This window comes from Mastigoproctus giganteus, chromosome 3 (genome assembly GCF_048544385.1).
Source record: "Mastigoproctus giganteus isolate SK-2022 chromosome 3, ASM4854438v1, whole genome shotgun sequence".
Taxonomy (NCBI): Eukaryota; Metazoa; Arthropoda; class Arachnida; order Uropygi; family Thelyphonidae; genus Mastigoproctus; species Mastigoproctus giganteus.
Window position 1 is genome coordinate 2,603,188 of NC_143577.1, and position 26,498 is coordinate 2,629,685.

General features: G+C 38.9%; 1 protein-coding gene across 1 annotated transcript in view; it reads right to left on the reverse strand.

Moving 5' to 3' along the window:
- LOC150087613 (ras-related protein Rab-14-like) overlaps window positions 1–26,498 on the reverse strand; it is a 154,402-nt gene that overhangs the window by 94,403 nt on the left and 33,501 nt on the right. Inside the window, exons 2-3 of the mRNA XM_090369886.1 lie at window positions 15,211–15,328; window positions 67–244 (exon numbers count right to left, since the gene is read on the reverse strand). Of these exons, the coding sequence (XP_090226012.1) occupies window positions 67–244; window positions 15,211–15,316 (284 nt within the window). The 5' untranslated portion in view covers window positions 15,317–15,328. The remainder of the gene's footprint in view (window positions 1–66; window positions 245–15,210; window positions 15,329–26,498) is intronic.

Genomic DNA, 26,498 nt, shown 5'->3' on the forward strand with positions numbered 1-26,498 from the left:
TTTTATGAAAAATTAAAAAACTGTACTGCACTACTTAACACTTCAAAGTTGCAAATCACAACTTACCTTGTAATGTCATACACCATCAGTGCCCCTGCTGCACCTCTGTAATAGCTGCGTGTTACTGCCCTAAAGCGCTCTTGTCCAGCGGTGTCCCATATCTGTAATTTGATCTTTTGTCCACATACTTCAATTATCCTTGTGCCAAATTCAACTCCAATTGTATGTGGACAATCGGCCATGACTGAGTCAGAAAAACTCAATTAAAAACAATTAAAAACATTTAAAAATAAATGAATATTATTATAAAAACCTAAGTACTATAACACATTCATCAGAAATATACATGCATTCTAACACTGTATGAATGTAAAAAGTTAACAAAGGTCACTTGCAATGCAAAACCATTCCATTATCAGATGTGATATCATTATCCTCCCAGTTGTGAGAAATGCACACATGCACAAACAAAAACAACCTTATTCACAAGACAGCCAGTTTCCTGCAGGATTTGGGAAAAAGTGTAACTACAGTCAAGGATCAAATTTTTGCATAAAGGTCTGAAGAAAGAAACTGGACACAAAAAAAAATGTACACTTCTTCTTCAACAGGAAGATAAGCAAGTTACAAAATCATTTACAGTGAATTTGTAACAGAATAATAAAAAAATGTTAACCCAATCTTTCAGATAATGATTTCACCCCATTCTATCCCTGTACCTGACTCAGACAGCAATTGAAATCTTTCTAGATAAAAGCACCCTTTTGCTCCCTTCACCAATCACATTGCCCTTCTCTGCACCCATTCCAGCAGATCAACATCCTTCCTAAAGCGAAGCCTTCAGACCTGTATACACTACTAAAGATGCAGCCAACCATGGTCTTATACAAAGTGATAATCACTTCCTCATCCCTACTAGCAAAGTTTCTGTATATCACTAACAAAAGGTCGTGAACTATCCTGGCAGCGTGTCTGCACTGCTCAATTACCCCCAAGTCTTTTTCATTTTCCACTACGCTGAGGGCAGTAGCAGTAGTAGTAGTGGTGGTGGTGGTATGTGATGAAAGAAAGCAAGTGAGCTTATGCAGCATCAGCCAAAAAAAAAAAAAAAAAAATACGAAACAATTCCCTCTAAATGTTTGTCCAGTTCCTCCTTAAATTTATTTAACCTATCAACTTCCACAGCGACAGTTGGAAGTTTGTTCCAGCAATTAACCACCCGCTGGCTAAAGGCAAATTTCTGCACATCCATTCTACATCTGTCTTATACAGCTGATAAGTCACTCTAGGGTTACTGTGCTACCAAAGTGCAGTACCTTGCATTTGACAATGTTAAACTTCAACTGCCATTTCTCAGATTCTCAGCCGATCAACCCAATTTTCCTAGATCTTCCTGCAGTAGTTAGCATTAGCAGAGGCATATGATGCAAGAAAGCAGGCTTATGCAGCATCATATAAAAAAAAAAAAAAAAAAAAAACAACCACTCCCATTTTACCCCTCCGTTCGTTAGAAATACCTGTCCAGCTGAGCCTTAAATTTATTTAGGCTATCAACTTCCACAACAAGGGATGGAAGTCTGTTCCACCAATCAACTACCCGCTGGCTAAAGGCAAATTTCCGCACATCTATCCTACATCTGTCTTTCCTCAATTTGAATTTATGTCCTCTCAGGTAATTATTCTGAACAAGAGGAAGAATCCCATCAGCACTGAGCATGCTCAAACCATTCAAGGCTTTATACACCTCTATCAGATCACCTCGCCGGTGCCTAGTCTCCAGACACTGTAATTTGCAAAACTTAAGCCTTTCTTCGTCAGAGCAACCCTTTGTTCCATTCACTAATCTTGTTGCCCTTCTCTGTACTCGTTCCAGCAGCTCTGCATCCTTCTTGAATAGTTCACTCTGATGACTGTCATTAACCACCCTGCCAACCTTTGTACCATCTGCAAACTTAGACATTAAGCTTGATATACCTTCATCAATATCATCGATAAATATTGAAAACAACAATGGACCCAGCCCTGAACCCTGGGGAACTCCAGTAATAACATTAGTCTACAAAGAGCAGTGCCCATTGATAACCATTTTTTGTTTTCTTCCATCCCTTTATCCATAGCAGTAACTTGCCCTTAATGTCACACTGCTCCAGTTTTATGTGCAACAGTATCAAAAGACTTCCCAAAATCCAAGTATATGACTTCAAAATTATTTTTTGCATCCACTTCCTTAGATCCTCGGTCTCGCATCATAGTAACCTATCAAATTGGTTGGACAAGACTGCCCCTTAACAAATTAATGTTGTGATTGCTGTTTAAATGCTTGCCTGTCCAGATGGTCCTGCATTACTTCTTTAACCAGTGATTCCATTATTTTCCCTTGGAACAGACATTAAGCTAATCGGTCTGCTCTCATAATTATGGCTAAGGATTTTCTTAACTCCTTTGTTGCTGCCCTTAATATAATTGGATAGATTCCATCTGCCCCAGGTGCATTTTTATGTCCATCTTCACTCAAGAATTTCTTGTCCACTTTCCTTTCAGTTATCACAAAGTCATTTAGCTCCTCATTAGAGTTCAATAAACTTCTGGTTTCCCCTTCCCTAAAGAATTCCTCATGCATGAATGCATATACAAAATACCTATACAATTTGTCCACAACCTGAGCAGGGTCATCAACAGTTAACCCACAGACATCAATTGGCCCAATGTGATTCAACCCCTTCTACTACTGTTAATATAAGCATAGAAATCTTGGCTGTTTTTCTTTGCCAGAGACTTCTTACAATTTGCCTTAGTTTGCATAATCTCCTTTGTCACTTGATTATAGACTAATTTATATCTACCATAAGTTTCTGTATCACCTGATAATTTATATGCATCCCATGCACGTTTCTTCTCTGCTATGTAGTAGTAGTGGGGGGTGGTGGCATGTGATGCAAGAAAGCAAGTGTATGAGCTTATGCATCAACCAAAAAAAAAAATTACAAAACAATTCACTCTAAATGTTTGTCCAGTGCCTCCTTAAATTTATTTAACCTATCAATTTGCACAACAACAGATGGAAGTTTGTTCCAGCAATTAACCACCCGCTGGCTAAAGGCAAATTTCTGCACATCTATTCTACATCTGTCTTTCTTCAATTTGAATTTATGACCCCTTAGGTTCGTAATCTGAACAAGTGGAAGAATCCCATTAGAATTCAGCATGCTCAACCCATTCAAGGCCTTATATACCTCAATCAGATCACCTCGCAGGTGCCTAGTCTCCAGCCGAGAACTTAAGGCCCTTTTGGTAAGAGGATCCCTTCATTCCCCTCATCTTGTTGCCCTTCTCTGTACACATGCAAGCAAATCTACATCCTTTCTAAAATGAGGCCTCCAGACCTGCATGCAGTACTCAAGGCCCTGCTAGCAAAATTCCTGTATATCATTGACAAAACCCCATGACCTGCCCTGGCAGTTTGTCGGTATTGCTCAGAAAACTTCATATCTGACTGCACAATTACTCCCAGGTCTTTTTCATTTTCTACCACCTTAAGTGTATTACAACACAGTTGGTACATTTCTCTGCGGTTACTTCTACCCATATGCAGTACTTTGCATTTTTCAATGTTAAACTTCAGTTGCCACTTCTCAGCCCATCTGCCCAAATTTTCTAGATCCTGTTTCAGTAGCACATTGCCATTACTTCATTAACAACCCTGCCAACCTTTGTATCACTGCAATCTTTGACACTAAGCATGATATACCTTCATAATATCATTGATAAATAAACAAAACAACAGTGGACCCAACACCAAACCCTGTGGGACTCCACTAATAACATTAGTCCACAAAAAGCAGCACCCATTGATTACCACCCTCTGTCTTCTCCCACCCAACCATCCTTTTATCCATTGTAGCAACTTATTCTTAATACCATTCTGCTCCAATTCGTACAGTAGTCTTCCATGCGTAACAGTGTCAAAAGATTTCCTGAAATCCAAGTATATGATATCAAAATTATTTTTTGCATCCAGTTCCTTTGTAACCACATCATAATATCCAATCAAATTTGTCAGACAAGACTTTCCCTTAATAAACCCATGCTGTGTCTGAATTATTGCTGCAGTCTTGTCTAGACGATCCTGCAATGCATCTTTAACCAGTGACTCCATTATTTTACCCGGAGCAGAAGTTAAACTAACTGGTCTGTAATTACTCGTGCCATCCTTCGATCCCCCTTTGTGAATTGGGGATAGATTTGCACATCTCCAGTCTGTGGGGACCTCCCCTGAGTCCAAGGATGCTCTCATAATTAAGGCTAAGGGTTTGCTTAGTTGCTTTGCCACCTCCTTTAATATAAGTGGATAGACCCCATCCACCCCAGGTGCCTTTCTTATGTTTAACTTCAACAATTTCTCTTCCACTTTGTTCTCAGTTATTACAAAATCATTAAGCACCCTGCAACAATTTTATAACCTTCTGGCATTTTCAAACCTTAATAACTCCTCATGTGTGAATGTAGATGCAAAATACTCATTCAGTTTGTTTGCAATCTGAGCAGAATCATCAACAGTCAAACCATCGATATCAAGTGGACCAATCTGATTCATCCCCTTCCTTTTAGAGTTTATATAAGTTAAGAAATCCTTGCTGTTTTTCTTAGCAACCTTTGCCAAAGATTTCTCATAATCTGCCTTCGCCTGCCTAACCTCCTTTGTGACTTGATTACAGACTAGCTTATATCTGCCATAGGCTTCTCTGTCGCCTGATAATTTATATGCATCCCATGCATTTTTCTTCTCCGCCACGAGTCTCATTAGTTCATTTGACAACCATTTTGGCCTAAACCTTGAACAATATTTCTTAATAGGTATGAAACTTTTAGTAGGTTCCACAATTAATTCCTTGACTTCTTCTCACTTAGAATTTGCTGTTGATAACATCATCAAGTGACTCCACTGAATAGAATTTAAAAACTGTCAGACCACTGTAGTCACCTTTACGGAAGCAAAAACACTTTCCTTTACCCCGATGGTAATTATATCTTTAAGTAAATCCCACATCAGTATACATCAATAGTTCATCTGACTTCCATTTAGGTCTAATTCTTGAACAGTATTTCTTTGTTGGTATGAAAAGCCTAGTAGCTTCTTTGATTACTTCCCATTTAGAATTTGAAGTTGGTAACCTAATTAGTTGATCCCACTGAAAACAATTTAAAAACTGTCTGAGACCTCTGTAATCACCCTTATGAAAGCAAAAGCCTTTCCCTTACCCTTGACAGTATTTATGTCTTTAATTAAAATCCACATTAGTACACTGTGACTATTGCCACCAAGTGGGTCTTGTACCTGCAGATTCTTAATGCATGAAGAATCACTGCTGATAATAAGATCAAGAGTATTGCTTCCTCTTGTTGCCTCTCTAACATACTGTTGAAGAAAACAGTCATTGAAGAAATTCACAAAAGTCTTGCTAGCGTGTGATTGATCAAACCACAAATTCCAGTCAGTATCTGGAAAGTTAAAAATCCCCAATTATGAGATGTTCTGATTTGCTGGCCCACTATTTCCCTGTACAGCTGTTTGGTGTACTCACACAGTTATTAGGCCTATAGCACACTCCTACTCTCAAATTTGTTTTCCCAGTGCTTATATTACACCACACTGACTCAACACTGCACTCATCACCCAAGTCAACTGGACACACTGCCTTAGATTTAAAATCCTGCTTAACTAAGAGTATAAACCTTCCACCTCTCCTGTCCTGTCATTCTTTCTTGTATACATTGTACTCCCCATATTCAAATTCAGCATCACTTATGTCTGAGTGACACCACATTTATGCTATTCCTTATGATTCCACATTTATGCTATTCCTTTGTTTTCCCAGTGCTTATATTACACCACACTGACTCAACACTGCACTCATCACCCAAGTCAACTGGACACACTGCCTTAGATTTAAAATCCTGCTTAACTAAGAGTATAAACCTTCCACCTCTCCTGTCCTGTCATTCTTTCTTGTATACATTGTACTCCCCATATTCAAATTCAGCATCACTTATGTCTGAGTGACACCACATTTATGCTATTCCTACTATTTCTGCATTTGGCAACTTAATGCCACTTTTTCCTCATTTCAGTTTTACCAATCTCTTTTATTGTATTTGTCCAATCTCTCTTTAAATTTAGATAAAATTGCAACCCCCATGGATAGTAGGCAGTGGATTATCCCAAGGATTAAGCACTCTATTTTGACTAACAGAAAATTTTTGGAGATCTCTAATTATCTCCTCTCAATTTAAATTTATGTCCCCCCCCATATGTATGTATGTCTCACGACTAACTGTAAAGATGGTCATCAGCTTTTAGTTTCCTAAAACTTCTGAACATTTTAACCGATAGAACTCAAGTGACTCACTTGATAAAAATACCCTTTGTACAATATTCTGTATAAATGTCCTTTGTGTCATATTCTATCTCACATTAGGTTGTATAATTGCTCCCAAGACCATTTTATTATTATTAATTACCTGAAATTTGGCACTATCTAAGCAATAAGTTATTGCCATTTGGTTGCTAAAAGGGGGCCAGTTTAGTAAATTCTGATGGAAGCTAGACTCTTTCTCTTGTGGTATACACAAACAGGACAATTTAAATTTCAATGATTTAAACTGAGAAAGTAAAATTTCATATAACCAAAGAGTAACTCGACTGTTGAAATAAATTCCCACCTAGTCGCATGTGAAGGTCGGATGTTTCTCAATTTAATGAGAGACTGGACAAAAAATTAAATACTTAGAACAAATGGGCATATATGAAGTGGCATAGTTTGCATTGCCATTACACTGACAATGGTAGAGAATGAAAGGGACCTGGGGGTGGTTGTGCAGGCAGATATGAAATTCTCTGAGCAGTGCAGACGGACTGCAAGAGTAGCTCATGGTGTATTGTCAATGATATATAGGAATTTTTCTAGCAGGGATAAGGAGGTGATTATTCCCCTATATAAGGCAATGGTCCTAGAGTACTGTATACAGGCCTGGAGGCCTCATTTCAAGAAGGATGTACGGCTGCTGGAACGAGTACAGAGAAGGGCAACAAGATTAGTGAATGGAACAAAGGTGTGCTCTTACGAAGAAAGGCTTAAGTTTTGCAAATTACAGTGTCTGGAGACTAGGCACCAGCGAGGTGATCTGATAGAGGTGTATAAAGCTTTGAATGGTTTGAGCATGCTCAATGCTGATGGGATTCTTCCTCTTGCTCAGAATAATCAGCTGAGAGGGCATAAATTCAAATTGAGGAAAGACAGATGTAGGATAGATGGGTGGAAATTTGCCTTTAGCCAGCGGGTGGTTGGTTAGTGGAACAGACTTCCATCCCTTGTCGTGGAAGTTGATAGCCTAAATAAGTTTAAGGCTCAGCTGGATAGGTATTTCGAACGAACAGAGGGGTGAAGTGGAAGTGGTTATTTTTTATTTTTTTTTTTTTTGGCTGATGCTGCATAAGCTTGCTTTCTTGCATCAAATGCCTCTACTAATGCTAATGCATTTCACACTCCTGTTCCATCCTGTATCCTCCCCTCCCTCTCTCATCCCCCATTAGCTAATGCTTGCTCCTTAAATAATAAGCTGCTTCTCTGCATCATTTTGCCAATGCTAACTCTTCCAACATAAAGAACATAAAGTAACAAAGAGGAATATTGTCTTCACAAAGCCTTGGGGCTTACACAATAGGTTTCAAGACACTAATAACTATTTCGGCCAATGCTTCAGCAATTCAGCTTTGGTAGTTTGATTGCCTAAGTTATACATTTTTCACTAAATGTCAATGGCTGTAATCTTAATCTACATGTATATCTGCTAGATGTAAGTTTAATTAATTTATTCCATGCTTCAAATTAAGTTTACAATGTAAATTTCAATCCAGTTATTATGTTTATAACAATGCAGTGTTTGGCTTTTCTTCACTGGGGTTACAAAATATATAGTAAACATTTCCCTCCAACAGTTTATCAAGTTCTTCCTTGAATTTATTTAGGCTATCCACTTTCAGCTATCTGAGTGCAGCTGCTGGTTCTGACAACAATCTGGTAGTGATGAAAATGAAGTTTACATTCAAGAAAATAAATCGTTCAAGAAAAAGAAGGAAATGAAATTTAAATGTACTGAAGACTGAACTAGCAGGAGATTTCAAAGAGTCAATTGGCATGGAGTAGTGCATGGAAAGGAAATAGAAGTGGAGAAGAGAAATGTTTCAAAAAATATTGTTGTAGGAGTAGCAGAAAACAAATTAGGTATAGTAGATCAGAAAAGGGTAAGGAAACCATGGATCACAGAAGAAATGATAGACCAAATGGAGAAAAGAAGGAAATGGAAGCACCAAATGTGGGAAGAACAGTGCAGAGAACTAGAGGAAATGGCAAAAAGAGGAAGAAGTGATCTAATGTATGAAAAAAGTCAAGAGCTTAACAAACAGGAAGAATAAGATTAGTGGAAAGCTAAATGGCAAGAGCAGATAAACTCTATATCACAAAGAACACAAGGACACTAAGTCCTTGAGGGTGTCGCAGACCTCTCAGATATGCCAAGCCGAGATTGCTACCTGGAAGTCTAAAACACCGAAGGAACTGATATTCAGGTGAATTCGAGTCAAGAGGAATTAATTTCAGTACAGTCCAGTCGGTCTGTGACAGCCAAATCCTCTGCTTGCACCTTCATAATGGTGGGACCATTAGCAACACTGGGTGTAACCCCCCATGTGCAAGTCCTGAAATATGGCAACCTAGCACACTGTGGATAACCACACACACACACACACAAAGGAATGCCACCCCTCTGTGTTACGAGGCAAAGGAATACTAGGTGATAGATGACTCACTCTCATCAACGGGTGCAAAACCACAACTTTGATTATTGGAGGCTTGAAATAGTGGAACCATTGTTTGGTCTCCAGAGCAAAGCTCCGGTAAACCCTCCCCATCTTTTACCTCAAAGTATAATTGATGTCTTTTGAGGTTATGATGGACATCAGGCAAGATCCAATCTTCCTTATATTTCGAGGGTACAGCTCTAAAACGGTGTTCACAGGCCAGCCATTAGTTAGCACACCGAACCTATTGGTAACTCTCTAGGAGGCTTCCGGATCAGCTAGTGTATAATCTCACTACCTCTATTCCACCAGATAGTGCCTGGAGGGAGTCCGAGCATGTATGTGTGGGGGGGCATTATCGAGGCCACGTTGTGTCAAGGATCTGGATATATTCTTACCATGTGTATGCCATATCCAAAAATTTCGTTACTTCATACAGCACATTCCCCTTCCCAACACTTTTCCTTACTACTGAATACACCATGAATTGTCAAACTAATAGAGCAAACGCATCTGAGAAAAGACCTCCCAAGCATTTCCTCGTTCATTTCAAAAATAAACATGGTCTCAGTTCTAATCTCAATGATGTCCATTTCCACTTACAGTCTGCCAAACCCTATGTACTTTTTCTGACAAACTCGCAGTTATCAGTTGATTCAACTACTGCTCATCTCAATTGTCCAAATTATTCCCTGTATCATTCCTTTCGCTTCAAAGGTGGTACTTGTGCATATGTCGGATAGTTCTGATATTCCCTGTCAGAGACTTAGTAATTTGGAATCTCCTCTCTTTTGATCTTCCCTGGCTCAAAATCTCTTTCTCTACCACATTCTGTCAAATTCATCTGTTGTCTCTACCGTTCTCCCAACTCCAACTAATCACTTGGAACTCTTTGACTTCCTGACTTCCTCTTTGCAACTTGACTTTCTCCAGGTGGCGCCTCTGTAGCCAGGTGGGAAGGAGCAGCAGTGCTTAGCACACGCTTCTTGATTAGACCGGGGTTCGAGCCAGTCACCACCAAATATGGAGGATGCGGAAAGGTCAGGGAATGACCACCGCATATCCCAGAGCAATGTGGCCTTAGTTGATAATGCTCTTAAAAAACCAAATAACAACAAATAACTTTCTCCAGTCCAACTTTCCTAATAGTGAGGTAATTTTCCTTAGTGATTTTAATGTTCACAACTCCAGCTGGCTTCCATTTTCTAGTCATACAGACCCAGCAGGTCAAGATGTTGACGCTTTTGCAATTACTAATGACCTTGCACAGATTATTATTTACCTACCAGAATACCAGACAATCCTAAACAAGCAGGCAACACACTTCATCTTTTTCTTACAAACAATCCTTCTAAGTACATGGTCAAAGTGAGTGGTCCTCAAGGCACCACAGATCACAACTTGGTGATGGTCTCTTCTCCAATGGAGCCTTTCTCTCATGGTCATTCCTAACTTCCTATTGTTTGGCATTACAAGAATGCACAATGGGATGATTTGCAAGATTTCTTTTCTTCTTTTCCTTGGTTGGATTCTTGTTTCAAAACTACTGATGTCAATGTTTGCTCAGATCATGTCTGTGAAATTATTCTTGTAGGAATGGAATCCTTTATTCCACACTTCACCTTAAAATCTCTTCCTTTATCTAAACCTTGGTTTTACAATAAATGTGCTAAGGCTGATCAAGAGAAGAATGTTGCATATTGTAACTGGATTGTTTCCAAATCTTCAGTGTCATTTTCTGCCTATACCAAAGCTCGTAACAATTGTAAAGCAGTTATTAATCAGTCCAAACTTGTTTCTTGTGCAAATGGTAGGCGAGCATTCTGGTCTCTTGTGGCAAAGCTATTGGCAGCAACTTTTGCCCGTCTCTGTTCCCACCTCTGTCAAAACCAGATGGTTCTATTGCCACTCCAGCCAAGGATAAAGCTGACCTGCTAGCATTCACCTCCCAGTAAGCTCCATTCAATGTCTTCTATAGTCTTCCATCAAAAGGATGTCAAATGGGTGACAAATCCCTTCCATCCAATTATCGTCCCATTGCAATTACTTCTACTCTTTCTAGAGTAATGGAGAATTCAACTAACCACCAACTCTTAAGCTATCTAGAAACTTTACATCTGATCAATGATTGCCAGTATGGATTCCATCAGTGTTGATCCACTTGTGATAGTTTTCTTCTAATGTTACCCATCTATGCACAAATTCAATAGAAAAGTTTGGTGAAAGTCAAGCAGTTGCTCTTGACATTTCAAAGGCTTTTGATAATGTTTGGCATAAAGGTCTTCTACATAAGCTTCCATCCTATGATTTTCTAACTGCTTTTTGTAATTGGGTATCAGTTTTTTTTCTGACCGCTCACTGCAGGTGATGGTAGATGGCTCTCTGTCTTCTAACTTCTCTACTAATGCTGGTGTTCCCCAAAGTTCAGTTATTTCTCCCACTCTTGTCCTCTTGTATATTAATGACCTTCTTCCATTGACTAGAAATCCTCTCCTAGTTTTGCTGATGATAGCACATTGCATTCCACCTTCCAGTCTTTTATATGTGTGTGTGTGTGTGGTCCATATATTTGAAGTGCAGTTTCACAACTGCCTTATACTGTGGGATAAACCTCCCAGTCTCTAGATGCAAATGTTAAAAATTCAAAGGACAGCCTTGCTGCTTATTTATACTGCATGAATAATTCATTTCTGCACTGCAACCATTTTTAAATGAACTCCTCCAAGTGTTTAAGTCATTTTGGAATTATACCTTCCAAGTACAAATACATTTTGAGACATTAAAATATAGTTGTCCCTTTTCTGTATCATCCTAGAAGCCTATCCAAGACATCCTGAAGAATTGCTGCCTGACACTGATCATCAACTATTCTCCTGATCTTGATATCAACTGCAAATTTTGACAACAAACTGTATATACTTTTGTCAATGCCATTTAGGAATACAGAAATAACAGTGAGGACTGATGCACAAGGGATCCTAGTTCAATCTGAAGAGTAACCATTAATCACAACTCTCTGCCTCTGTCCTGCAGATATCTCCATCATGCAATCCATCTAAGGATCTTACTCATGATTCCAACTTATACAGTAACCTCTTTGCAAGACTTATCAAATGCTTATGTAACAGATAATTATCCAAATACAGAACAATGTATATTTATTGCATTCAACTATATATTGCTACCCTGTCAAAATAATTAATTAGTTAAACAAAATTTTTCCTTTACAAAACAATACATTCCTTTCAGAATACCATTTCTGTCTATAATGTTCTCAACTGCATTCTTACTCATCAAACTTACAAATTATGAACAGCTAAAACTTTACAATATATACAAGTAGGAGCATATTGTGGAGGCACAACATAAGTTCCCTTGGTATTGCACTACTTAAAAATTAAATAAAAAGTGCTGCTCCAATGGAGAAGTCTATTGCTATTAATTTATTTAAAGTATATACCACTACACTCATATTGCTGTTTCAAACCTACTCAGGTTCTCACTGGAAATACTTTAGATAGGTACTGTAAAAACCCAGTGAGAGATATATCCACAGTATGTGAGATTTCATATGATGAAGCAGCAGGTAAAATAAACTCAAGTTAATTTAGGATCAGCACCAACCTGCCCACCAGTGAGACCCCTTAGTGGTTGAAACCAGTTTGGGTAGTGGCAAACACTTAAAACAACAATATGCTTCTCCAGTGAAACAGTGCTTTTTATTCAGAATAATTAGGCTTTAGGCTATTCAGAATAATTAGGATAATTATGCAAAGCAGCCCCACAATATGAGATCGTTGCACCAAGTAGCAAACTTAATTTGATCTCTGCTATGTACACAATGAGATTAGGACCTGTGTGTATAATGATATTTTATAACTCTGATAGCATGAGGCCTAAATTTACTGAACATTACATTAAATAAATTAACCAAATAAAAGTAATACAAAAATTAAGCAGATAACAAAAATTAATCTACTACCAAAACTTAAGAGTTTAAACTGACGTAATGCCAAAAATAAAACACAAGAATTACCATTAAAGAAAGTAAGAATTAAATTTTACAGAAAGTAGCTTTATAAAGTTCAAGGATTTAAATTTGCAAAATTACAGAAATTAAATACAAAAGATATAAAAATTAAGCAAATAACAAAAAGTAAAAAAAAATTAATTACTATTTAACTCTAAACCCAAGTCTGTTATAATCTACAATAATATGATCACATTCACATTCATGCAAGCAGGTCTAGTCACTGTAGCTACCAGCTGTTTTCTCTCTCTTCCCCCACTTTAGTGTTGCAATCTTCACTCCACTAATTATTTATATATTGATGGTGTCTGATACTATGGAAAAATAGCAGTTGCAGCTGTTAGTATTTGAGTCACAATACTCTGTTTGACAAGAGCTGAATGATATAGTCTTCAAAACAGACAATGGTGAAATATTTAGCCAACTGCCTTTGAAATTTTCCATTTTCTTTGATGTTCTGTTGTTAAGGAGTAAGATGTTTGAATTCTACATAGAGGCAATCTTCCTGCAATCCCTTAGAAGATAAGTTGTCAATTTTATTTTCATAGCACAGTAGAATATAAGGCACTTCATGTATTGTGTGTGCATGTCTGTGTGCGTGCATGTATGTGTTCATGGCAGGTTGGAATGTCACATGGTTGAAAAATCCAGAATAATTCATGGGGGCCCCTCCACCTGCTAGAGACCAGCTAACTACAGCCTCAACTGAAAACACCTTTAAGAATTTTGCCAGTCAAAGATGTAACAACTGATTGATTCTGTCTATCAGGCAACATTTCAATGAGTTGTTCTTGCCTGTCTGCAGCAAAAAGCCCCATAATGGAAGAACTCCATAATGGATTTTGTGCATTAAAGTTGCTCAATAAAAAGAAATTTCCTTGAGCATTTGGAAGGGATCCTCAAATCCTAAGATACAATTAGCCTTTAATAGCTAACATTAGTACCCGATCTGTCTTGTCAAAAAAGCATATAAGTATGGAGATGCATTAGGTGTTCAACTTTTTTTCTTGTAAGCAGATGCCAACAGGATTACAATGGTTAATTAGCTAATTGATATCATCAATGTTTCTATGAATGCCAATGCACTAAGTTGTTCATTATTCACATTTAAAAACAAGAGCTGAATTTATTTACATTTTGAAAGCCAGTCTCTGCATAGGGAAATCAATTTTCATTTCATTTTTTTACTTTTTATGAGAAGACTGGTCATGATCTATATCATCTTCTAAAGGATCTCCAGGTCAGTTTCATCTAGGAATTACCCACTGTACCCACAAGGGAAGCCTCATTTGATTTCTTCCTAACAGGGCCTCTGCAGCGCACTGAACTTTCAGAGGCTCTGTTAAACTTTCCATTTAGACTGGTTTCACAGAAGTTGGATGTGAAGCAGGTGGTACCGAGATTGGAGTATAAACAGTTCTATCTGCTATCTGATGTTTTGAGATGCAATTGAGATGTTTAGTGAAAGTGACTAATTTCAGGTGATATTAGGTGAGAACTTTGGGAGGCTTCAGAATGTACATGTTTTAGCATATTTTGTAGGAAATCTTTTGTTGCTTCCGGGTATGAGATTTCATTTTCTATCTTGTATTTCTGGATTTTTTTTCTCATATTTCTACTGTCCCAAGTTTTACAGAAGGTTCACAGTTTGAGCAATCTGAGTTTCCTTAGCAAGCCATTTCAGTGGTCCAAATTTCCAAAACTTGTAACAGAATATTAGGTTCAGAATATAAGATTGAATGTAATCAGTAACTAATTTAAATTAAATTAAATTCAATGATACATCATGGTTAATTTAATTCAAATCAGCAATTTGAATTAAACTAATTGAAATGGGTGCTGTATTCCATGCCTTACTCCTTTCACCCCTTGGGATGGGGGAAAGATTAGCTTCAGGTTTACAACCATGCTATGTGGAAGCAGAAGTCAGTAGTATATTGTCAGTGGGAGGTTTGAAAGTTTAAAGTACTAGCACTAAGAATAATGAATTTCTCAAAATCACTTTATCACATTTGCACATGTATGGAAGCTTTGCACATGTATGGGAGCTTTGGCTATTGAAAAAACTCCCATCTACTCTTGTGCAGGATGGATGTTCATCTAAATTAAAAGAGTGAGGGAATAAATGTTTTAAAAAAATATACAAGTGAAGTGAGGGAATAGTGGTTGCATTCAGTTTTTTTTTTTTTTTTTTTTTTACCAAACTATATAAGCTTGTTTCCTTACATCAATTTGGCAATATTAATTTGTCACCATCTTTACATATATAATATAAAATTGCAATATAACATTGGAAAAAAATTATACATGATATGGAACTTACATTTCTTTTCAGTGAACTGATGAAGCAGACATGATTTACCAACTCCCATATCACCAATAATGATATATTTAAATATATAAGAGTAGTTGTATGGCCCTCCTGCCATACTGGCTATTATCTGAAAAACAACATTTTCAATTTTAGCAATATATGATGTGTGTCAAAATACAACAACAATAACCAAATAATCCTAACAAGTGGAGCCATAATTTGGATTATGAAATAAGATTGGGGATGGGGGGTAGAAGAGATTAAATGCAAGTCCATGTCTAGTTAAAATAAAATTTCTATCATTTTTAATACAAAACTACTGATTAAAGCAATTATATACCAGAACTTTAACTTTTAATAGTTACAGTAGCAATAACAACAACAACACAATATAATAGTGTAGCTTAATTTAATTTATTATGATACTCACAGTTTTATAATCTGCATTGATGTTGGAATAAATTGGATGATAATTTTAAATTTAAGTTAGCATGAATAAGTTAGGATTTAAAAACAGAATTAAAATGAGCGCAAGGAAGTAGAAGTGCATGTCTTCATCCTTGGTTGTCAATGTTGAAATTTGAAACGATTTAAGTGATTTTTTTTTTTTGATTTGGTAGTTGTTGGCGCATCGGCTTCTGTGGCCATATTGCACCTCCCAAGGTTTTTGCAGTACTTTGATCCAAGCCTGAGGCGGGAATCGAACCCGCGACCTTTGGGTTGCCGGGCAGGTACTTTACCCACTCGGCTAACGATTTAAGTTATACAGTTGGAAACAGAAGGCCAATAGCCATAACAAGTGGCTTTCGTTTTACACATCTTCAGTTGGCAATGGTAGAATGAGAGTAAACGCGTGTATTTAAGAAGACTAAGTTCCCGTGATGCTCCCGGATACACGTGGGAATCTCAGGTGCATGAGATTCCGGACCGGTGCTATGTTATAGGGTAGTAACAACAACAGTAACAGCATCAATCTAGCAAGCAATAAGATAGACAGACACACGACACTCAACCTTAACAAAGGGAACACACTCACACAGAGAGAAGAAACAGAGGAAGAAAGATGACCTCGATCTCAAAACTATATAGATAACATGGTTTCCAATGCTTGGCTCATGGACGGAAGGCTCTTCACTGAGACCAAAGAATTCATGCTCACCATCCAAGACCAGGTAATCAACACAAGGAACTTCAGGAAATACATCGCAAAGGACCCCTGAATAACAGATGATACATGTGGACGATGCCACCTGGCCCCAGAAACAATCCAGCACATCACCGCAGAATGCAAGGTGATGTGCTGGATTGTTTCTGGGGTTTCTGATCACCCAGATGGAGTGCAATCACAGACTCGACGAGGTGGACAGGATAAGACAGCAAATGCTAGCGCAAAAAATACCAGCTGATCAAAAAATATTTGCCGTATTACAAGTAAGCGGCACAGGCCATACGAGACACCTCTACACACAGACTATACTGAGACAGTGCCATCTCTACAGCAAAGTTTCCGGCACCCCCCTCTCCCCATACTTCTCCTTCAACCCATGCACAGTACTAAATACTATCGCAAACTGTCATAAAAAAAAAAATAATAATAAAAAAAATAACAGACAAGGTGATCTTGCACAACAGACCAGACATAACCTCATTGACAAGAAGGAAATGGCTACCTACCTGATCGATATAGCAGCAACAAGCACCAGCAACTTCCAGAAAACATAGAAGGAAAAGATCAGGAAGTACACAGATCTAAGACAGGAAATCAAAGAAATGTGGCATATGAAATAAGTCATGACCATTAGCATAGGCATTTGATGCAAGAAAGCAAGCTTATGCAGCATCAGCCAAAAAAAAAAAAAAATAAATAATAAATAAATAAAAAATAACCACTTCCACTTCACCCCTCTGTTCGTTCGAAATACCTGTCCAGCTGAGCCTTAAACTTATTTAGGCTATCAACTTCCACGACAAGGGATGGAAGTCTATTCCAGCAACCAACCACCCGCTGGCTAAAGGCAAATTTCCTCACATCTATCCTACATCTGTCTTTCCTCAATTTGAATTTATGCCCGCTCGGGTGATTATTCTGAGCAAGAGGAAGAATCCCATCAGCATTGAGCATGCTCAAACCATTCAAGGCTTTATACACCTCTATCAGATCACCTCGCCGGTGCCTAGTCTCCAGACACTGTAATTTGCAAAACGTAAGCCTTTCTTCGTAAGAGCACCCCTTTGTTCCATTCACTAATCTTGTTGCCTTTCTCTGTACTCGTTCCAGCATCTCTACATCCTTCTTGAAATGAGGCCTCCAGACCTGTATACAGTACTCTAGGTGCGGTCTGACCATTGCCTTATACAAGGGAATAATCACCTCCTTATCCCTGCTAGAAAAATTCCTGTATATCATTGACAATACACCATGAGCTACTCTTGCAGCCCGTCTTCACTGTCAGAAAACTTCATATCTGCCTGCACAACCACCCCCAGGTCCCTTTCATTCTCTACCACTGTCAGTGTAGTACCACAGAATTGATACGTTGCTCTGGGGTTGCTGTTTCCCATATGTAGTACTTTACATTTGTCAATGTTAAACTTCATTTGCCACATCTCAGCCCATCTGCTCAACCTTTCCAGATCCTGTTGCAGTAGCATAGTGTCAGTAGTGTCCTTGACAACCCTGCCAACCTTCATATCGTCTGCAAACTTGGACATTAAGCTTGATATACCATCATCAATATCATTTATAAATACAGAAAATAATAATGGACACAATACTGAACCCTGAGGGACTCCACTAATAAAAAGTCTGGGTGCGAGGTTAGCCCGTGCAGACATTGCCCCTTAAAGCTCTTCAAACAGAGAAGTTTTTCCTGATTTATTTTCTGCTTTATTAGTTTAAATTGTCATATTAACTTATTTTCTAGAGTAGCTTAGTTACGATACTTAGTTTAAAGTTTAACTTAGACAGAGATTTCGTAGATATTACTTAGTATCGGTAACGGTATCAAATCCACGTGTCACAAATTGAACGAGAGGTCTTTTAACCAAATTTAGTCGATTTATTAACCAATTGTTATATCAAATTATCTTCTATAAGTAGATTATAGACCTAGTCAGGATCCTTAGTTTATTCTAAATTGAGATAGCGAGATTTCGAAGCTAATCAATACTTACGAGTCCGTAGAAATACCGTTCGTGAATTCCCGCCATTTTTACACGATAGCATAAGCTTAATGTAGTATACTGCATAATATAATATTGTCAATTAATCAGTAAATCTATTAATCTTGATAAACTTTATTGTCAATTAAATTGTATTTTTAACTCTATAAATATATATAACGACTTAATCGTAACAAATAATTAATACATAACTATAGTGGTACACGTGATACGGAAGTTGTATAAAGGGAACACTAGATACCGAAAAAAAAAAAAAAAAAAAATATATATATATATATATATATATATATATATAACATAACTGTTTTGGGATATAACTTAAGGATTTAATTTTTGTTTTAAATTTTATTGAATTAAATTGGAATCATGACTCTGACCAGAGCAGCAAAGCAAAAGGCTCAAGCTAATGGGAGTGTATGGTTCAGGGGAGAACCGAGGGGGGCAGTTGCCCTCTGAATCACAGTCTATTAAAATGCACTGTTTGCTTGATGTTTGCGGAGCAGTCGGGTACGGGACATGATACTGCCAAGGGGGATGTCTTTGTGTGTGCACGATGTAAGGAGTGCAAGGAAATCAGGCGACAACTCAGCGTTGTTATGGGCCTTTATGAGACCTTGAAGGACAGGGTGGATGCCCTCGAAGCAAATAAATTGAGGGGCCCATCAAGCTCTCAGCTGCCCACATCAACGCCAGAGCTTGCACTTGGTCATCAGGCAACACAGGGGCAGCCCCCTAGGCAGAATGCGCTGGTCCCACAGGAACTAGTAGTTGTTGGTGACTCTATTGTCAGGGAAACGGGGAACATGCTTTGTAAAAAGGATAGATGGAATAGGACCAGGGTATGTCTGCCAGGGGCAAAGGTTGATGACGTTGTAGAGCGGATATCATCTTTTAAGGGCACAAAAGGTGATATAGTTGTACACGTTGGCACTAATGATCTTAAGAGTAGGAGACCGGCGGAATTACTTAGCAAGTACAGGTCACTGTTGAAAAAAAGCCGTGAATTAGGGTTGAACTTGAAAGTGTCTGCAATTCTGCCCAGACACGACAGGAGGGAGTATATGATGAGAGCCTTGTCGATCAATTCGGCCCTGGAGGGATTGTGCAAGGCTCAAGGGGTAGAATTTTTTTCAGCCTGGACTGTACTTGTTAACAGGAGAGATTGCTTCTACAGGGATGGGATACACTTAAATAGAAAGGGTGCAAGAATTATTGCTGATGCTGTCGAGGCAGTGTTAGGTGGGTCGGAAAACTGCTAGTTGGGGGGGATACAAGGACTAATAGATTAACAGTAGACACTGGCAGAGGTGGAAGTGATTCTTGCACTGCTTCTATTCAAATGAGCAGAAGTCTGAAAAACAAGATGCAGGATATTTCAGAGACTGCTGGTAGTCATTGCGTTACAAGTAAACACATGGGTTGTGTTAGGGTAGCTAAGAATAGAAACAGGTGCATGTATACCTGCGTGTACACCAATGCTAGGAGTTTGGTAAGTAAATTTGATGAATTTGAGGTATTGCTCAAAACATCAAAGGCAGATATTGTTGGGATATCAGAGACGTGGTGTCACACAGATATAAGTAATGCGGAACTGGAATTTGGGGAATACAATGTATATAGAAAGGATAGACAGGACAGGAGGGGAGGAGGGGTTATGCTATTAATTAAGAAACACATAAAGTCAAAGGAAGTGAAGCCAGTTGACATCGATGGACAGGGCAGTGTCGAGTCAGTTTGGTGTGACATAAGCATAGGGAAATCAAAATTGAGAGTAGGAGTGTGCTATAGGCCTAATGACTCTGATGAGTATAATAATATATTGTACAGGGAAATAGAGTGGGCCAGTAAATCAGAGAGTCTTATAATGGGGGATTTTAATTTCCCAGATATTGACTGGAATTTGTGGGTTGGTCACTCGCACACTAGCAAGGCTTTTGTGGATTTATTGGATGATTGTTTTCTACATCAGCATGTTCGTGAGGCAACAAGAGGGAGCAATACTCTTGATCTGATTATCAGTAGTGATTCTTCATGCATTAAGAACCTGCAGATAAATGAACCACTAGGTGGCAGTGATCACAGTGTGTTGAAGTGGGATTTACTCAAGGAGGTAACTACCATCAGAGGTAAAGGGAAGGGTTTTTGTTTTCGTAAAGGCGACTATGATGGTCTGAGACAGTATTTAAATTCTATACAGTGGGACCAACTGATGATGTTACCAACAGCAAACTCAAAATGGGAAGCATTCAAGGAACTAATCTTGGTGGCTACCAGGCTTTACATACCAACTAAGAAATATTGTTCAAGGTTTAGGCCAAAATGGATGTCAGATGGACTAATGAGACATGTGGCAGAGAAGAAAAATGCATGGGATACATACAAATTAAAGGTGACATGGAAGCCTATGATAGATATAAGTTGGTCTGTAACCAAGTCACAAAGGAGATTAGGCAGGCAAAGGCAGACTACGAAAAATCCTTGGCAAAGGATGCAAAGAAAAACAGAAAGGAGTTCTTTACATACTTGAACTCGAGAAGGAAAGGGATGAATCAGATTGGTCCACTGGATATTGATGGTTCAACAGTTGAGGATCCTGCTCAGGTGGCTAACAATCTAAACGAGTATTTTGCATCTACATTCACGCATGAGGAGTTATTCAGGAAGGAGAATGATGTAGGTAAAGTAAACATTGGCAGTGAGCTGGATGATTTTGTAATAACTGAGAGGAAAGTGGAGGAGAGATTGTTGAGGATAAACATAAAAAAGGCACCTGGGGTGGATGGGATCTATCTAGTTATATTAAAGGAGGCAGCAAAGGAAGTATGCAAACCCCTAGCCATAATTATGAGAGCTTCTTTGGACTCAGGGGAGGTACCCATAGACTGGAGATGTGCAAATGTAACCCCAATTCACAAAGGAGGATCAAAGGCTGACACAAGTAATTATAGACCTGTTAGTTTAACTTCTGTTCCAGGTAAATTAATGGAGGCACTGGTTAAAGAAGCACTGCAGGATCATCTAGATAAGAATTCAGTTATAGCTCAGACGCAGCATGGGTTTGTTAAGGGCAGGTCTTGCCTGACCAATTTGATTGGATACTATGATGTACTCACAAAAGAACTGGATGCAGGGAATAACTTTGATATTATATATTTGGATCTTAGAAAGGCTTTTGATACTGTTGCACATGGAAGACTGCTGCACAAATTGGAGCAGTGTGGCATTGGAGGCAAATTGCTGCTATGGATAAGGGGATGGTTGAGTGGCAGAAGACAGAGAGTGGTAATCAATGGACACTGCTCAACGTGGACTAATGTTATTAGTGGAGTTCCTCAAGGTTCAGTGTTGGGTCCATTGTTGTTTTCGGTGTTTATGAATGATATTGATGATGGGATATCAAGTTTAATGTCTAAGTTTGCAGATGATACAAAGGTTGGCAGGGTCGTTAAGGACACTACTGACGCTATGCTGCTGCAACAGGATCTGGAAAGGTTGAACAGATGGGCTGAGAGGTGACAAATGAAGTTTAACATTGACAAATGTAAAGTACTACATATGGGTAACAGTAACCCCAGAGCAATGTATCAACTCTGCGGTACTACACTGACAGTGGTGGAGAATGAAAAGGACCTGGGGGTAATTGTGCAGGCAGATATGAAGTTCTCTGAGCAGTGCAGACGAGCTGCAAGAGTAGCTCATGGTGTCTTGTCAATGATATACAGGAATTTTTCTAGCAGGGATAAGGAGGTGATTATTCCCTTGTATAAGGCAATGGTTAGGCCACATCTTGAGTACTGTATACAGGTCTGGAGGCCTCATTTCAAGAAGGATGTAGAGCTGCTGGAACGGGTACAGAGAAGGGCAACAAGATTAGTAAATGGAACAAAGGGTTGCTCTTACGAAGAAAGGCTTAAGTTTTGCAAATTACAGAGTCTGGAGACTAGGCACCGGCGAGGTGATCTGATAGAGGTGTATAAGGCTTTGAATGGTTTGAGCATGCTCAATGCCAATGGGATTCTTCATCTTTCTCAGAATAATCACCTCAGAGGGCATAAATTCAAATTGAGGAAGGACGGATGTCGGATAGATGTGCGGAAATTTGCCTTTGGCCAGCGGGTGGTTGGTTGGTGGAACCGACTTCCATCACTTGTTGTTGAAGTTGATAGCCTAAACAAATTTAAAGCTCAACTGGACAGGTATTTCGAACAAACGGAGGGGTGAAATGGGAGAGGGTTTTTTTTTTTTTTTTTTTTTGGCTGATGCTGAATAAGCTTGCTTTCTTGCATCATATGCCTCTACTAATGCTAATGCTAACATTAGTCCACGATGAGCAATGTCCATTGATTACCACTCTGTCTTCTCCCCCTCAACCACCCCTTAATCCATAGCAGCAATTTGCCTCCAATGCCACACTGCTCCAATTTGTGCAGCAGTCTTCCATGTGCAACAGTATCAAAAGCCTTTCTAAGATCCAAGTATATAATATCAAAGTTATTCCCTGTATCCAGTTCTTTTATGACTGCATCATAGTATCCAATCAAATTGGTCAGGCAAGACCTCCCCTTAACAAAACCATGCTGTGTATGAACTATAACTGAAGTCTTGTCTAGATGATCCTGCAGTGCTTCTTTAACCAGTGCCTCCATTAATTTTCCAGTAACAGAAGTTAAACTAACAGGTCTATAATTACTTGTGTCACCCTTTGATCCTCCTTTGTCAATTGGGGTCACATTTGCACATCTCCAGTCCATGGGTACTTCCCCTGAGTCCAAGGAAGCTCTCATAATTATGGCTAAGGGTTTGCTTACTTCCTTTGCTGCTTCCTTTAATATAACTGGATAGATCCCATCCACCCCAGGTGCCTTTCTTGTATTTATCTTCAACAATTTCTCCTCCACTTTACTCTCAGTTATTACAAGATTCTCTAGCTTACTGCCAGAGTTGAATACACCTCTGGCATTCCCCTCGTTGAATAACTCCTCATGTGTGAATGTCGATGCAAAATATTCATTCAGTTTGTTAGCTACCTGAGCAGGATCATCAACAGTTGACCCATCGATATCAAGTGGACCAATCTGATTCATCCCCTTCCTTCTAGAGTTTACATAAGTAAAGAACTCTTTGCTGTTTTTCTTTGCATCCCTTGCCAAAGATTTCTCGTAATCTGCCTTCGCCTGCCTAACCTCCTTTGTAACTTGGTTGCATATCAACTTGTATCTATCATAGGCTTCTGTGTCATGTGTTAATTTGTAAGTATTCCATGCATTTTTCTTCTCTGCCATATGCCTCATTAGTTCATCTGACATCCATTTTGGCCTAAACCTTGAACAATATTTCTTAGTTGGTATGTAAAGCCTAATAGCTTCCAAGATAAGTTCTTTGAAGGCTTCCCATTTTGAATTTGCTGTTGGTAACATCATCAGTTGGTCCCACTGTATAGAATTTAAATACTGTCTCAGTCCATCGTAGTCGCCTTTACGAAAGCAATAACCCTTCCCTTTACCCCTAATGGTAGTTACCTCTTTGAGTAAATCCCACTTCAGCACACTGTGATCACTGCCACCTAGTGGTTCATTTACCTGCAGATTCTTAATGCATGAAGAATCACTACTGATAATCAAATCAAGAGTATTACTCCCTCTAGTTGCCTCCCGAACATGCTGATGTAGAAAACAATCATCCAATAAATCTACAAAAGCCTTGCTAGTGTTTGAGTGATCAGCCCCCAAATTCCAGTCAATATTTGGGAAATTAAAATCCCCCATTATAAGACTCTCTGATTTACTGGCCCACTCTATTTCCCCGTACAGTTTCTTATTATACTCATCAGAGTCATTAGGCCTATAGCACACTCCTACTCTCAATTTTGATCTCCCAATGCTTATGTCACACCAAACTGACTCGACACTGCACTCTCCAGCAATGTCAACTGGCTTCACTTCCTTGGATTTTATGTATTTCTTAACTAATTCCAATGTATTTCTAAACCATTCCAATCACTGTGTCAACCACCGGCATGGTACCAAATAGCCTACATAGCAGCAATGGGCCTACCAGATTATACTTATGTGGAACTCCAGAAAGTCACAAACCTGAACACCTGTAAGATAATAAAAGAGTTCATCGACCAACAGTAATAACAATAATAATAATAACTAGACACAGTCAACCACCCTATGCATTTGGTACCACTACCTGTCACAGGGGTGCCTCCATAGCCAGATGGGCAGGGGCAGCAGTGCATAGCACACGCTTCTTGATTAGACTGGGGTTCGAGCCCGTGACCACCAAATACGGAGGATGCGGAAAGTTCAAGGAATGACCACCGCATATCCCCGGAGCAATATGGCCTTAGTTGCTAATGCTCCTAAAAACCAAATAACAACCACCACCTGTCAAGGGGCAGAAAAAATCCATAAAGGAAAAAATGTTTAATAATAATAATTCTCTGGAAGGCCTATTGCTGTTAGGCTCTTTGGCACCATGCTGGTTGTTGACATGGTGAACTAACGACAATCCCGATCACTATGTCAACCACCAGCATGGTACCAAATATCCTATACAACACGTAAGCAGCAATACCTATACAAATACCCTAGCAGCAATAGGCCTCCCAAAGAACACCACAAGGAAATCCAGAAAGTCACAATCCTGAACACCTGTAAGATAGAGTTCCTCTAATAGCAGTAATAGCCAGACATAACCACCATGTGCACCTGGTACCAGGTGCACATGGTGGTTATGTCTGGCTATAATAATATAATAATTTTTTTTCATCTCTTTATGGGTCTTTTCCCTTCCACAACAGGTACTGGTACCAGGAGCATGGGGTGGTTGTTAAGTCTGACTATTATTATTGGTTGAGGAACTCTGACTATCCAACAGGTGTTCAGTATCACAGATTTCTGAAGTTCCACAAAGGTGTTCTTTCTCTGGGAGGCCTATTTCTGCTAGGCTCTTATGTAGGCCAGTGGTTGACATGGTGATCAGGATGGTCATTACTAGTTCCATATGCCACATCTCTCTCTTCCTTCCTGTCTAAGGTCTTTGTACTTCATAATCTTTTTCTCATAGGTTTTCTGGAGGTTGCTGGTGTTGGGCACCACCATGTCAATCAAGCAGGTAGTTTTCAAGTCAGAGTTATGTCCAGTTTGTTGTGTGGAATCATCTTGTCTGTTCTTATGTCTTATGGAATAGTCTCAGTACATCTTGTGGGTAGGGATCTTTAGTACAGCCTGTGGTTATAGTTGTAATATGGTATACTTTCTTTGATCAACTTAAATTCCTTGGGCAAGATGGCATCAACACATGTTGGCTTTTCTGAGGCAAGGTAGCATCATCGACACGTGCTGTCTTTATTATTATAAAAAAACTTTTTCTCCTCTATGGAATTTTTTTTGCTCCACTACAGGTACGGGCACCAGATGCGTGGGGTGGTTGGTTGTGTCCAGTTCTTACAGTCATGTAGCTCCCAACGATTTCCTCCAACTGCATTGACCTTGTGTTCTACAAGCAGCATCGCAAACTGTCATGCCCAGAAGGTCATTGATCCCATCCTTCCACCTTCTTCTATTCCTTCTCCCCTCAATTTTTCCTTCCATTATATTCGTCAAACAGAAAGTTATCCCTCCTTGCTATCTGTCCAAAAAATTTGAGTTTTCTTCTGTTGATGCTATGAGGAAGAATTTTAGGCCTGCCAATTTTATTCAATACCTACTCATCTGTTCTTCAATAAAGGTAAGAAGTAAGGAACACACAGTATTCTCCTGTAATACTGTATTTCAAATGCCTCAATTTTCTTCCTGTTGATTCTTTTCAGATTCCATCCTTCACATCCATATGTGGCAATTGGAAAAATTATCAAATCAATGATTCTCGGTTTCAACTTTATGGGCAGACTTTGATCTCTCCATAATTTCATCAGATCAGTGACCAACATTTTAGCAACTGCCTGTGTTCTCTTTACATCATTTGAGCAGTCACCATTTATATTTATTTTTGATCCTATGTAATCAACTTCACCAACTTCTTCGATATGTTGCCCCTTAACCTTCATTTTGCTGGAACTGAGGTTATCACTAATCACCATAATTTTAGTTTTACTCACATTCAGA